Genomic DNA, 13,174 nt, shown 5'->3' with positions numbered 1-13,174 from the left:
TAGCACATCTATCTTGCTGAAGATCATGAAAGACTTTAGTTGTGACTGTCTTGTCCTAAAGGCTGTGGGACCATGTTGTATCATCTTTGTGTTTCAGATTAGATTCTCAGGAAATGTGCAGGAGTGAGGGAATGAATTCACTTGGCTCGTAGAAAAGCTAGGGCAGTCTTAGGAATATTAGTCAAATTTCTTTGAGTTTCAGGAAGGTGGGTAGTCCATCTCCGAGCACATCTGAAGGGTTTTGTTGACTTCGGAAAAAAAAAACAACAGCAGTTCATTGAAGTATAATATGCTTAAATCATTTTGCTCACTTTTGAGAAATATGTAGTAATGAGGGGCACATTAGGCCTGGAGAAGACAAAATTTTGGGGAGACGCAAAAGCTGACAGGTCAGAGAGGACGGTGAACTTCTCTGCAATATTGTACTGGAGGGGCTCACAAAGCAGGAGATTGTCTTGGAAGTGAACGTGCAGCTCTGCTGGCCACCTAAAGGCAGAAGCTTTGAATCTGCCTTTTTCACTTACTGGCAATCTGCCTTAGGCTGTGTGTTTGTTAATCAGGAATGACACGCTGGCTCTGTCCTGCCTGTCTTATATCCTTCTCAGACTTGGATCAGGTGAAGTACTGATTGTGACTGCTCCATAACATCAGGCGCCATGCGCCGTACACGCGTGGGGTTGAGAGCTACTCTAATCCTGATGCTCCTTGGTTCTAGAATCCAGAATCCTTATGTTAAGGAATGTGGATGGTTTGATGGATTACAGCTGTTTCTTCACCCATAACATTGTCTTTTTTATTTTAGAAAGATATAATAGGAAATGATTATTCATGATACCCAATGATTTTTTGCTTTACAAAAGGTTTTTTTGGTAACTTCTGTTAAATAGGAGCCTATGTTAATTTATTTGCAATTTCGTTCAACGGCAGTTTAAAACTAAAACCTACTATGTAATGAAAAGTCAGTCAGAAATGTTTAGTTATTTCTAAAATTATTGTGTTAGTGGAAAAATAGCAAAAAAAAAAAATGTGAAAAGCAACAACTGTACTTTATTTATTTATTTATTTATTTAATTTATTTTTGAGACAGAGTCTTGCTCTGTGGCCCAGGCTGGAGTGCAGTGGCACGATCTTGGTTCACTGCAACCTTTGCCTCCTGGGTTCAAGTGATACTTGTACCTCAGCTTCCCAAGTAGCTGGGACTATTTTTAGTAGAGACAGGGTTTCACTGTGTTGGCCAGGCTGGTCTTGAACTCCTGACCTCAGGTGATCCGCCCGCCTCGGCCTCCCAAAATGGTGGGATTAATAGGCATGAGCCACTGTGCCTGGCCAACAACTGTATTTTTAAAATCTCAAGTTATAATACTTAAATGGGACAGCCTAAATTGTTCTGTATCAAGATTAAATTTTGATCAAATTAAAATTTTATTTGCATGCAATTTATAGATCTGTATACATCCTGGTACTTAAGTAGTTACTGAGTTGAAATTAATTACACCTTCTTCCCTGCCTGCTTGCCTTGATTTCTTGGTACTTTTAAGTTGTGGCACATCAGTTCTTCTTTTGTTTGTTTGTTTATTTTTGAGGCAGAGTCTCACTCTGTCGCCCAGGCTGGAGTGCAGTAGTTGGATCTCAGCTCACTGCAATCTCTACCTCCTGGATTTAAACATTTCTCCTACGTCAGCCTCCTGAGTAGCTGGGATTACAGGCCTGTGCCACCATACCAGGCTAATTTTTGTATTTTTAGTAGAGATGGGGGTGGGGTCTCACCATGTTGGCCAAGCTGGTCTTGAACTCCTGACCTCAAATGATCCACCTGCCTCGGCCTCCCAAAGTGCTGGGATTGCAGGTGTGAGCCACTGCCCTTGGCCCAATTCCTCTTTTAATTAGAAGATTGGAACGATAGGTGCCAGTTTGCCATGTAAACTGGTATGAGTTGGTATGGCTACTAGGCCCTGCTACTGTGCAAAGCCAGAACGCGTTTCTGATATATATGAGTTTCAGCTAACATGGTACCATGGCACTTTGTCAGTATCTGTAGGAAAGGAAACATTGCACAGTTAAATACTTTTCAGTTTGGGAGTGCTTTCATTTTCCTAACTCATCATCCTATAATTTGTGTATTTAATTCTGAATGTAGTAATCTGATCCTGCTGGCCGGCAAAGTATTTTAGTAAGAGTGAGAAAAGAGTATTTCCTTTTCTTCCTACACAAAGATTAGGCACTCACCCTCTCTCGAGTAGGCTTTACAGCTGGGAGCCTGAGGTGGAGGAAGCCATCCTTAGGACCATTCTCTCCCTTAGTCAACCCAGCTGTGAAGTTGGGTCAATGCAGGATACATTGAAAAACAGATGCTGTGCTTGAGCTAAGGTTTCCTGGATAACTTGCCAGATAAGTGTAATCAAAAATGTTTATTCTAGTTCTGTTTAGTTGAAAGCAGCATTTTCAAGGGAACTCAAGAAGTATACAAATAAATATCCTTTCCATTCAGAATGTTTGAAAAAAAAAATGCAAGTGAATTACATCCAAATCTGTTCATTATGTGTGAACTATGCTTTGTAAAAATGGGTTAGGTATTTAGCACCCTTTACCCCACCTCCGCCCCCACTCCCCACATTAGCCAAGGTCACTAAATGTGCTTTCTTGTGTCTCGACCCATTTATTCCACGACTCAGATTAGATGGAGAATAATCGCTTGCGTGGCAGAGGTGGTGGTTGATTACAGATGCTCCTGTATATTAGTCAGCACTTTAAATAATAATTGAGTATGTCATTCATTCCTCTGTCTTCTAAAGCCTGGCTTGTCTGTTAGATGGGGAGGTTGTTGATGGACTTGTAAGTGGTATATGGTGTTTTAAAGGGCCAAAGTTTGAAGATTCTGTAAATTTTAAAAATATCTTGATGGTGAAGAAATGTAGACATGTGTGAAACTCTTGGCTTAGCTGTTCCTTTTTATAGATACCCCTTCCTCTGAACGACTAACTATAATTGTATAATTCATGTATCAATCCTGTATTGCTACTCTTCATATTTTCTTTTAAGTATTATTTAAATTATTTTTTTGGTACTATTTTCCTGTTTTCTTTAAGATAATTCAGTAAGTATTTGTAAATTATACCTGATTTCATTCTAAACTTTGCAGAAAAACATTTTTGATTTAATATTGTACCTTCTGGCTAATACTTGTAATTTAACTTGAGTGTGTATGTGTGTGTGTATACACATATAATTTAGTATGCATTTATGTTTTCCTAATATAAATATTGGAAATAAATATTGAAAATAAACATTTGGTCTTTGTGGAGACTTGATGAATGTTTAATATATTTTTTTCATGGAGAGCATGAAGGATGTTCAGAATACCTATTTGACTGTTTCATTTGTTTAAACTTGTAGTTTAGCCCGAAATTCACTGAAATGATCATGAAAAGTATTCACTGTATATAACAGACTTTTGAATCATACATGAAAAGGGTAGTTATTTAAATCCATAAGGTTGGGGAACTTACACGGCATGCATCTTTTTTGATAGCTAAAAGAAGGCAATATGGGGTGAATTTAGGAAACCACACATACTAGATACTAACACCTTCTCACACTGATCTTAAAATTTAGTCATCCTTCTTGAATTGTACTTTATTTCTTGCCCTTCTATGTTTAGTTACTTACGTGTTTTAGGAATTATCCATGCTGCTTTATTTTGAGTGTGAGTCTTGGTTTCCCAGCCTCATCCTTGGGAACTGCAGTTCTGGTTTTGTCCAATTTTGTTGTCTTCTGCAACAGCGAACATAGTATAGGCACAGAGACGTTGTGCAGCTTAGTTTAATCAAGCTTGCCTATACGTAGAGTCCACCTATATGCTGGAGCTAATGCAGGATTTCAAGTTTGAAGCTAGGGGTCTGCTGCTTGGCAGCTGTGGTCTCTTGGCCAAGTCACAGCCCTCTCTAAGCCTCCTGACAATGGGCTGTGGTCACTGCTGGCCTCAGTGGGCTGTGGTGGGGATGCAGTGAGGTCATGGGCAGATGCTCGTGTCCTCGGTCACAAGTGCCCACGGAGCTTTTCCCTGTGCCTGGGCTGTAAGCGTTCCTTTTCTATCAGAAACAGACTAATTCCTGCTTTATTGCTTTCTAAAGACCAATAATGCTTAAAAGATTCCAGTGTGTTTTTCAGAGTCTCTCTTATTAAATTTAATGTCCTAAAGGTTTTCTATCTAAAACTGGATTTTGAAAAGAGATCATCTTGTAAAAATTGTTCTTTGAGACAGGATTTTGCTGTGTTGCCCAGGCTTCAGCCCAATGGCTATTCACAGGTGTGATCATAACTTGCTGCAGCCTTGATCTCCTAGGTTCAAGAGAGCCTCCCACCTCAGCCTCCTGAGCAGCTGGACGATAGGCATGTGCAACTATGCCCCACAGAACCGTTTTTTTTTTTTTTTTTTTTTTTTTTTTTTTTTTTTGAGACGGAGTCTCACGCTGTTGCCCAGGCTGGAGTGCAGTGGCGCGATCTCGGCTCACTGCAAGCTCCGCCTCCCGGGTTCCCGCCATTCTCCTGCCTCAGCCTCCTGAGTAGCTGGGACTACAGGCGCCCGCCACCGCGCCCGGCTAATTTTTTGTATTTTTAGTAGAGACGGGGTTTCACTGTGGTCTCGATCTCCTGACCTTGTGATCCGCCCGCCTCGGCCTCCCAAAGTGCTGGGATTACAGGCTTGAGCCACCGCGCCCGGCCCCACAGAACCGTTTTTTAAGTGTGATATTACATAAGCTTAACCCTAACCCCTGTCCTTCATGGTGTGGCCAATCTATAATTATCTACACCTCTCTATATAAATTTATATTTTTACTTCTAAGAGTTACCATAGTTCCTTAGTAGAATTAAATATTAAGTAAATGTTTCGTTTGGCTACTGTTTAATAACTGTTGGGAGCAATGTGAAAATTAGTAACACCAATATATTCAAATATGCTATCCAAAGATTTTCTTTTACTCAACAGATTTTGACCTTCTATGTGTCTGTGACACTATATTAGACCCTATGGGTAATACAGACATGGAAGCTTTAGGTTTTTTTCTGCCACAAGACAGTGGGTAAAAGTTCAGACTGCAGTGGATGAGGTCACAGAGGTGTGGGGACTGTGCTGTGGAAGTGCGGTGAGGAGACCTTGTTAGTGAGGTGGGGTTTTAGCCAGGTAAATTGTAGGTGGAGGACCCTGACATACTCACCAAGGGGTCAGGGCCTTTCGGCTGAAGTAATAGAGCGAAGAGTGTGTACGTCAGGGAATGACAGCCAGGCCAAGGGGCTGAGGGAAGGTGGGATGTGGGGAGCTGGCAAACTCACAGGAAAACCTGATGTTTTAGGGCTGAACGAAGTAAGTGTAGGGCGTCTGCCTTCAAGATGCTTTGAGTTAGGGGTGTCCCACAAATACTAGAATTAGTGCCAAACCATACTGAACCCAGAGACAAAGGAATCTTACAACAGTGATAACTGGTACTGAGAAACACTTGCCTTCAGTGACTTAAGTTCTTAAAGTCATGCTAAAGGCCAGGTGTCATGCCCGACTGCCTGGGGTTCAGGGTACAGGGGACTGAGGAGAGCCCTCGGACAGGGTGGACCCAGCCAATGGGGAGGCTTACTGGAAGAGCCCTGGAAACTTGTTTCTGGGGGGAGCAGACTGAGGAGATGACTTGGGTCTAGGATCCTGTGCCCTAGGGAGATACATTTACTGGAAGAAGAATAAGCAGCTCCCCACCCCCCATCCTTAATTAAGACGAAGATTCTTTCTGCCTAACGTAGGCTAGCCACTTTTTCTACTTTATAGCCTGTATCCCTGTGGGAGGGAAATAGCCCAAAGAGGTTGCCAAAAGACAGAATCCCAACATAAGCCAACCCTTTAGCATCTGTAATAACCTTGACTTTGACCCTTTCTGACTGACTTTGTTGGATATGAGGGTTGCATGGAGGAGTCTGGAGTTTCCCTTAAGGCACAGGGGACATTTTGGTAGAGCCTTGAAGTATATGAAAAATCTTGCCAGGAGAAGACAAGGGGACAGGCAGTGGGGATAGCTGCATTCCAGAAAAAGGGAGGAACATGAGCAGTCCCCTGGAGCTGTGTTGTGTAAAGGTAGGATGAAGCTGGACACATAAAATGGGGTGAGGCAGTTCAGTCCTCGAAGACCTTGCTAGGGAGGTTACACATTATCCTGTGAGCTATGGAAAGACATGTGAGTGAAAGAAACCTACACAGTGTAGAATTCTACTTATATGAAGTTTAAGAATAGGCAGAACTGATTGATGGTAATAGAAGTTGGCATGTGGGCTGCTGGGGGAAGGACTGGTTGCGAAAGGGTTCATCAGGACTGCTGGCAAGGACTGGTGTGTTTGCTACCTTCTGCAAGGGTGGGGCCTTGCACGTATGGGGATGAGTCCATGAATTCGTGCACTATGCGGTTTGTAGGTTTCTATTTTTTTTTTTTTCTTTGAGTCAGGGTCTCCCTTTGTCGCCCAGGCTGGAGTGCAGTGACGCCATCACAGCTCATTGCAGCCTCAAGGGATCCTCCCACCTGAGCCTCCTGAGTATCTGGGGACTACAGGGTTGCACCACCATGCCCAGCTAATTTTTGTATATTTTTGTAGAGACAAGGTTTCGCCATGTTGTCCAGGCTGGTCTCGAACTCCTGAGCTCAAGCAATCTACCTGCCTTGGCCTCCCAAAGTGCTGGGATTATAGGCGTGAGCCACTATGCTCATCCTATGCAGTTTGTATTTTATACCTCAATTTATTAAGGCTGACTGTTGACTTTGTGGTGGGGGAGGACTTGTAGGCAGGGAAATGAATCCCAAAGGGATTGAAAGAGCTGGAGATGAGGGTCTTAGCTAGGAGTGGCTTCAATGACTGCATAAACATCACTCTGCAGGACTTTCGAAGATTGCATTCTAGCATATCTGCCTTCCCAGGGGCTATGGTGTGTTTTGAAATTACACCTCTGCTGTATTTATACACCTATTACTCATTTCTAAGAGCCAGCAGTTTTCTGGCTTAAAAAAGAAATCTTGAGAACAATTGGAGTTATAAGTACTTGACTGTAGAATTACTGTCGGTGGAATGTATTTTGTTTTCAAACCATTGTAGCCATATTTTTAATGGTCTGCCATGTGGAGCAGGAAGTAGACATTTCCTGTCTGTTCCAAGGGAATGGAAACCTGGGTAGAAGCTTCAGAAATGGAGATTGTAACCTAACCTAAGACCTGTGCCGATGCTTTTCCCTGGGAGCTCAGGGTGGCATCCTCTGTGTAGCACCTGCCCTGTGTTGAGGCCTGGACTGTATGTTGGGGTTACAAATAGAAACAAGACAGGATGTCTTCACGGAGCCTGTTATCTGAAGGGAAGCTGGTGTGTGAGCAAGTCTTTTAGTGCAGTGGGGCCAGCGATAATGGGAGAACATACCAGGACTTGCAGAGGTGCAGAGAAGAGAAGATTGTGACTAGGGGGACCAGGTAGGCTTTAAGGGGATTCCTGGACAGCGGTTTTAGAGAAAACTAAGAGTTTGTGAATAAGTGACTAAAATTTTACAGTCAAAGGGTGAACGGGGAGGCAGAGATAGGCACGTGATGACCGCTGTAGAGGGACTGGGAGCCCTTGGTGTTGCTGGGAGGGCGTTTTACATATTTTTACCAGTTTCCTTTTATTCCAGGATGACTGACACTGTATATTTTACACTGATTTTTAGAAGATTTATTAGATTAATGTGTTACACATTATTCTTTATACATTAGATACATAAGAGAAGATAAGCTTGTTCGCCTATTAAAATAATGTGATTTCCTACTATTTAGGGTGGTGGCAGTGTGAGGGTAGATTTAAGCAGCAGGGACAGGCTTGGGCAGGGAGATGTACGAGACTAGTGTTAGGGTTTAACCGTGAGGACGCGTTCAGGAGGTGCAGGAGGAAGTGGCTGGAGCTGCCCAGGTGTGGGCCGAGCGGCTGCTGGCAGGAGTGTTGGGGGTGTGCTCCATATCCCATGGTGTTTGACCTGGAAGACTCCCCGCTGCCATGTACTTTTTTTTTTTTTTTAATCTGTATTTAAACAGAGGCAGTGTGGTAGTGGTTCTGGGTTCAGATTCTAGCTCTGCTTCTTACCTGATGCATGACCTTGGACAAAGAGAAGGGACTTAACCTTTCTGAGAATGTCATCTGAAAGATGAGGATGGTATCTACGGCTTAAAGTGTCGAGGAAGATCAAGTGAAGAGCTGTGTCTTAGCTCAGCACCTGGCAGAGGGTGAATACTGAGCTCCAGGGAACAGCTGCTGCTACATCAATGAGCAACTGGAGTTGGGTGGATCGCTGAGGGAAGACATTGGGGGAGGTGAGGGGCTGCAGGCAGAGCGAACAGAGCCTGTTTTGTAGCTGTTGGTGGGCACCCCTGAGAGAGCCGGTGCAGAGCAGCCCCGCCATCCCAGGCGCACTTACTGTTAAGAGAAGGGAAAGGGTCTTGGAACTCCTCATCAGAGTGACGTTCTTGCCTCATTTACAGGCTTCCACAGCAGAAGGTCTTGCAGGCAAGGCTGAAGGGAGAGGCCAGCTAAGCCATTGCTGACAGCATGCTTCTGCACCTCCTCCTGCCAAGCCAGCAGACCCGCTATATTTGGAAGTGTGATTAACGTCCTTATTACCAGACTCCTTGGTGGTTTTAGTGATTTTCAGGTTAAGTTCGAAGGTCCTCCAGAGATGCCCTCCGCAAATGTGGGAGGCCTGAAATGCCCAGAAGGGTGGAGGTGCTCTGTCCAGGCTGTGCCCTTGCTCTTGGCTGTGAGCCGGAACCATGGGGAGCTTTTTTCTCTTCTAAGAAGGTAGTTCTTAAGCATAGGAAAAGGTACTTAAGCTGTCTGTCATCCTGCCCTCCCCTCACTTAAATTTTCTGCTTTTGATCACAGAAAAAGAATTCCTTTTATTGCTGCAAAAGTTTTACGTATTTTTACCAGTTTCCTTTTATTCCATGATGACTGACGCTGTCTTTTTTTTTTTTTTTTTGAGACGGAGTCTTGCTCTGTCGCCTGGGCTGGAGTGCAGTGGCCGGATCTCAGCTCACTGCAAGCTCCGCCTCCCGGGTTTAAGCCATTCTCCTGCCTCAGCCTCCTGAGTAGCTGGAACTACAGGCGCCCGCCACCTCGCCTGGCTAGTGTTTTGTATTTTTTAGTAGAGGCGGGGTTTCACCGTGTTAGCCAGGATGGCCTCGATCTCCTGACCTCGTGATCCGCCCGTCTCGGCCTCCCATAGTGCTGGGATTACAGGCTTGAGCCCCCGCGCCCGGCTGACACTATTTTATACTAATTTTTAGAAGACTTATTAGATTAATGTGTTACACATTATTCTTTATACGTTAGATACGTAAGAGAAGATAGGCATGTTAGCCTGTTAAATAATGTGATTTCCTACTATTTTAGCACATGACCATATTTGCATGGATTCAGTTACAACAGAATCAGTGATCACCTGTATAGTGGGAGAATATGTTTTAAACCTTTGTCCTAGCATAGTTCTTCACATGGTGATAGTTACTTCTTTTTGTAAAAAACAAATGGACCAAAGTCTGCTTTTTGATTCTCACTTGAGATGAAGTGTAACTGACTGGGGCTCCTGGAGGCCATCCTCGTGGTGGTTTGTTATTCATTAGCTTATGAATCGCCCCGCCAGCTTCTTGGCTGGACACTTTCTCCATCTTCCTGGGTCATCATCTTAGCCTCTTGTCTCTAGAGAATCAAAGCCAGACACCTCTGACAGTGACTCTCATCCTCTCTTGAGTGGCTGCCTCGCTAGACTTCCCTAGAGACCCCCTCTCCAGCCGGGTTCCCTTCTTCACTGTGCTTCCCTCACGCTTCTTGTCCTGTCCCTGTCTTTGAATTGCCCCATCTGCTCTTCACACATCCACGTCCCTTCCTTACTTTGAGACCTATTGTTAAAAACACTTGCAAGCAAGCGTTATCTCGTAGGGTCTTTACCCAGGACACCAGAAAAAGAAATGTGTAGTATTAGTATTTAGAGGTTCTCAAACAGGGAAAAAGAAACTCTGGCGAGCTAGTCTAACCTCCTACATTTTGTGCCATGGGAAATCCCAAGCTCGCCAGAGTTTCTTCCAGTTCTAAAAATGTCTTCAGCATTTGTCCAGAGAGTGTAATCAGTTGCTTATGATACAGTTATGGTTAATGGGAAATGATTATTTTAAGGCAAAGTGGGGAGAGAATATATAGGTCTTTATGCCCATATGTGTATGATGTACGTATGGTTTTTATCTCTCTAGTATACTGGAGTATATTAGTATGCGCAATGAAATCTATGTAATTTTAAAAAAAATTTAGAGTAAAATTTGCTCTACTATAGTTTTTGTAGATGATAAAGAATGAACTTTTCTTCCAGAGACTACAAAGCAGATTTTTTCCCCCCATTTGAGAACCTCTAAATACTAATACTACACATTTCTTTTTATGGTAGAAAACTTCAGGATATGGCATATGTAAGGTAAAATCAGCCTCTGAAGACTAAGACACTGCCGTGTGTTGAACATGTTTTATTACTTTATTTTGTTCTTTGGTAATGTAATTTTTTCTCTTTTCTTTCTCTTCTCTGTAGTCAGAAAAATGGGTAAGAAGAGTCGAGTAAAAACTCAGAAATCCGGCACTGGTGCTACAGCAACTGTGTCACCAAAGGAAATCTTGAACCTGACCAGTGAACTGCTACAGAGTAAGTCCTCCTCTGGGCTCTCCCTGCCTTGATGTGGTGGCTGTGCCTTTTTCTTGTCACCAGAATGGGGAAGCATGCATCAAACAAGCTGGTATTCAGGTCCGAGCTGATGAGCTGTGGGCCTGGACGAGTCACAGAGCTACCCAGATTTGCAGTCCTCACCTGTGAGGATGGAAACACCTGTCGGAACCGTGTGGCTGTTAACAAGGCTTGGGTGAAATAATTGTGAGCTTCAATAGCACAGTCACCTGGAACATGGTCTTCCCTGAGGACCCGTGGGCAAGAACCAGCTCTACTACTTTTGCACAGTGTGCCCCTCCGCAGATTACTGAACCTTCTGAAACGCAATGTTCTTCTTGGTAAACATAGATAATAACTGTCTCAGGGAGTGAGCCAAGGACTTTGTGAGATGTGGTGTGTGAAGGTGCTTCACGGGCTGTTAGCCCAGGTGAGTCCAACGTGCCTCTCGGAGACCCGGCCTTCAGAGCTCTGCCCCTCACTGGAATGGCTCGCCTTCCTTTTTGGTGATTCAGTTAACAGTGCTTCTGATTTTTTTTCTCTTTTAGACAAAGTCTTGCTTTCTTGCCCAGGCTGGAGTGCCATGGCACTATTGTGGCTCACTGTAGCCTCGACCTCCTGGGGTCAAGTGATTTTTCCCACTTCATTCTCCTGGGTAGCTGGGCCTACAGGCCTGTGTCACCATGCCCAGCTAATTTTTTTGTAGAGATGAGGTTTTGCCATGTTGCCCAGGCTGGTCTTGAACTCTTGGGCTCAAGAGATCCTCCCGCCTCTGCCTACCAAAGTGCCGGGATTACAGGCGTGAGCCACTGCACCTGGCTGTGTATCTGATTTTTACATGCTGTAGTTTGAGAGGTCTTGGCTTAAGGAAATGGAATTTCTACTAAGTGCCTGTTTGTTTTAGCAAGTTGGTGTGATTTGGTAACTTTTTAAAATTATGAATTTGAATTGGTGCAGTTAGTGCCTTGGCTGTAGCTGTGGTCACTCCATTGCCCTTTGTCCATGTTTAGATTATGTGGCAGGCTAAACCCCAAGTAAAAACGCAGCCTTCCCTTCGAGACAGAAAGCAGGCCGCAGGCGAGTTGGAGTCAGGTCCCTCCCGAGTGCTCCCCTGGATCCTATGGGCCAGTGGAGTGTGGCTGTCCTTAGCATTCGTCGCCAAGTTCCCCTGCCTCTGGCAGCTTGAGGATAGGCTCTCTGCTGCTTCACTTCTGAGGCCTGTTCCAGGCCTCAGTCAGTGCTTGTTGTTGGAGAATAAAGTAAGACTGGCTACCCTTCATAGTTAAGACTCAGCGCATATCTAGTTATTGTTAGTTATTTGCCACATATGCTCTTTTAATAGAGAGCAAAGAGGCCCCAGAGGTTAAGCAGGAGTGTGGGAAGGGGCTGTCTGAACCAATGCAGTTGTGTGAAAAGAAAGAGCTGCCAATAGGCGGGGTGCCCAGTGTGCAGCCTTCCAAACTCACACCTCAGTCTCGGGTGTTGGTCTTTTGGTTCTGGCCCCACAGTGGAATCTTAGCTTCTTTTTTAGCAGTGACTATGCCATCTCATTTTGCAACTCCCCCAGACTGCTGAATATAGTGCCGTACACATGGATGTGAAATGTTTGTTGACTAATTGTCCTTATGTCCAATTTCACTGGTTCCCTTAGGAAATCAGTGTTATGGGGTTTAACTAAAAAGAAAGGTTGACTTTTACTATTAACTTCTTTTTGCCATATAGAAGAGTTTTGAGGGGATAGTTTGCATTTTAGCTTAGCTTTTTATCATAGGTTTTCCTGTTAGTAAGTATATTCTAAAAAGAGTTAACTGAGAATAAGGTGGCTGTGAGCTAGGTGCCTGCTCCGTGCTCTCTCTTGGGTACGTTCAGTGGGGGATGTTTTTATGATTCTCCAGGATTTGTCTGCTTTGAGAAGTGTAGCTGCCTTGTACTCCTCACGTTCATTATCGTGGCTGTCATATGTCTGTCTTTTAAAAATAAACCAACTCCAAACAGCAACAACAAAGTCCAAATCCTTTCTTCTGCAGACTAGTAGGTTAAGTTGAAAGAGGGAAGTGTTTCAGTACCATGCCTCTTATGTTACAGAATGCAGCAGTCCTGCGCCTGGCCCAGGAAAAGAGTGGGAAGAGTATGTGCAGATCCGGACTCTAGTTGAGAAAATACGGAAAAAGCAGAAAGGTAAAATTGCTAGAATGATAACTGTGTTTCAATAATGTCATGTAGAAACTTGATTAGGTCAGAGGGCTGACGAGTAGTGAAGGTCTCAGCATCACTGGTGTCATTCTGAAAGGTCTTATAGTGGGGCTTGCAGACCGGAAGAGAGGGCAGTTAGCGAGATTTCTCCCCTTTCAGAGATGCTATTACCTGCTTCGGAAAGGATGAGAATGTTGAGCTTTAGGAGAATAAAATATATCTGGGGGCTAAAAT

The 13,174-nt window shown here is 44.0% G+C and overlaps 1 protein-coding gene across 6 annotated transcripts in view; it reads left to right on the top strand.

The window, feature by feature from the left end:
- SETD3 (SET domain containing 3, actin N3(tau)-histidine methyltransferase) overlaps positions 1-13,174 on the top strand; it is an 86,248-nt gene that overhangs the window by 5,289 nt on the left and 67,785 nt on the right. For all 6 annotated transcript variants that reach the window (XM_073998171.1, XM_073998170.1, XM_073998169.1 and 3 more), the window contains exons 2-3: positions 10,619-10,729; positions 12,833-12,925. Coding sequence is in view for 4 of the 6 variants with exons in the window: in XM_073998169.1 (XP_073854270.1) it covers positions 10,627-10,729; positions 12,833-12,925 (196 nt within the window). In the remaining 2 variants the exon portion in view is untranslated. The remainder of the gene's footprint in view (positions 1-10,618; positions 10,730-12,832; positions 12,926-13,174) is intronic.

Source organism: Macaca fascicularis, chromosome 7, assembly GCF_037993035.2.
Source record: "Macaca fascicularis isolate 582-1 chromosome 7, T2T-MFA8v1.1".
In the NCBI taxonomy this organism is placed as follows: Eukaryota; Metazoa; Chordata; class Mammalia; order Primates; family Cercopithecidae; genus Macaca; species Macaca fascicularis.
Note: the sequence above shows the minus strand (reverse complement) of the source record. Positions and strands in the feature narration are given on the sequence as shown.